General features: G+C 63.6%; 1 protein-coding gene across 1 annotated transcript in view; it reads right to left on the bottom strand.

The window, feature by feature from the left end:
• Positions 1-871, bottom strand: part of TMEM190 (transmembrane protein 190) — a 1,355-nt gene extending 484 nt beyond the window's left edge. The window contains exons 1-3 of the mRNA XM_006772226.2: positions 662-871; positions 537-572; positions 9-180 (exon numbers count right to left, since the gene is read on the bottom strand). Coding sequence (XP_006772289.1) covers positions 9-180; positions 537-572; positions 662-719 — 266 coding nt within the window. The 5' untranslated portion in view covers positions 720-871. The remainder of the gene's footprint in view (positions 1-8; positions 181-536; positions 573-661) is intronic.
• Between the last annotated feature and the right edge of the window lie 81 nt (positions 872-952).

Here is a 952-nt window from a genome sequence, read left to right as displayed (position 1 = left end):
CCGGCGGCCAGGCAGCCAGCCGCCACCCCGGGCCCTCCCGCTCCCGGCACTCACCATCCGGCCGCTGGTGGTAGCAGATGCCATCGCGGTAGCAGCATCGCAGACGCAGACACAGATTGGGGTTCTCGATGGCCGCCTGACCCCCACAGCTCTCCCGGTTCCACACGTCTCCCTCACAGCCTGGGCCAGGCACGGGGGGCTGTGTCAGAGGCCGCGCCCAGGACCACGGGGCAGCGGGATCCAAGGCCAGACTCCCCGGCTCACTGCCTAGTGCAGGCTCTGCCGGGAGCTCAGAACAGTCTGTTAATGTCGTTACTGTTCTAATAATTCTCAATACTAAACCATGGAATTCTTCTGTGATGGAATACGGAACAGTTCAATTACAAGCAAATAGCACCTTAATACAAAACGGGGAACTGAACCAGCCCTCCTCCCTCAGACCCAGAAGCCCAGGACCCCAGCCCTCCTCCCTCAGACCGGGGAGTCTAGGCCCCCAGCCCCTGTCCTTGGGGACCGGGGAGCCTTCCACTGCTCACTCCATGGATAGAAGAATCCCTGGATTCCATTCCCATCTGTGAAGGAGAATAGATGGCTTCAGGCGCCTGCGGAGGCTGAGGCGGCCCCCCGCTCAGCCCTCTGACCCTCTCCCCGGGCCCCTCACCTACTGAGCCCTGCATCAGCAGGGAGAGGCTCAAAGCTGGGATCCCCCAGCCCACCATGTCTCCTCCCCAGACTCCTGGGGCCTCTGGTGAGAGACCCTGAGGCCATCCCCCAGCAACCAGCGGGCCCCGCCTGCCTGCCCGCCCAGTGCCCAGGGTTCTAAGTTCTGTTGCCAGGGGGCCCCTTAGCCCTGGGAGTGAAGGAAGGGGTGTCACAGTAGCCCGGTCATGCCTGCCTGCTGGAGAGCTGCTACCTGAGAAGCAGGTGCAAGGGGCTCTGGGTGGGGTGGGGC

This window comes from Myotis davidii, unplaced genomic scaffold (assembly GCF_000327345.1).
Source record: "Myotis davidii unplaced genomic scaffold, ASM32734v1 scaffold326, whole genome shotgun sequence".
In the NCBI taxonomy this organism is placed as follows: Eukaryota; Metazoa; Chordata; class Mammalia; order Chiroptera; family Vespertilionidae; genus Myotis; species Myotis davidii.
Note: the sequence above shows the minus strand (reverse complement) of the source record. Positions and strands in the feature narration are given on the sequence as shown.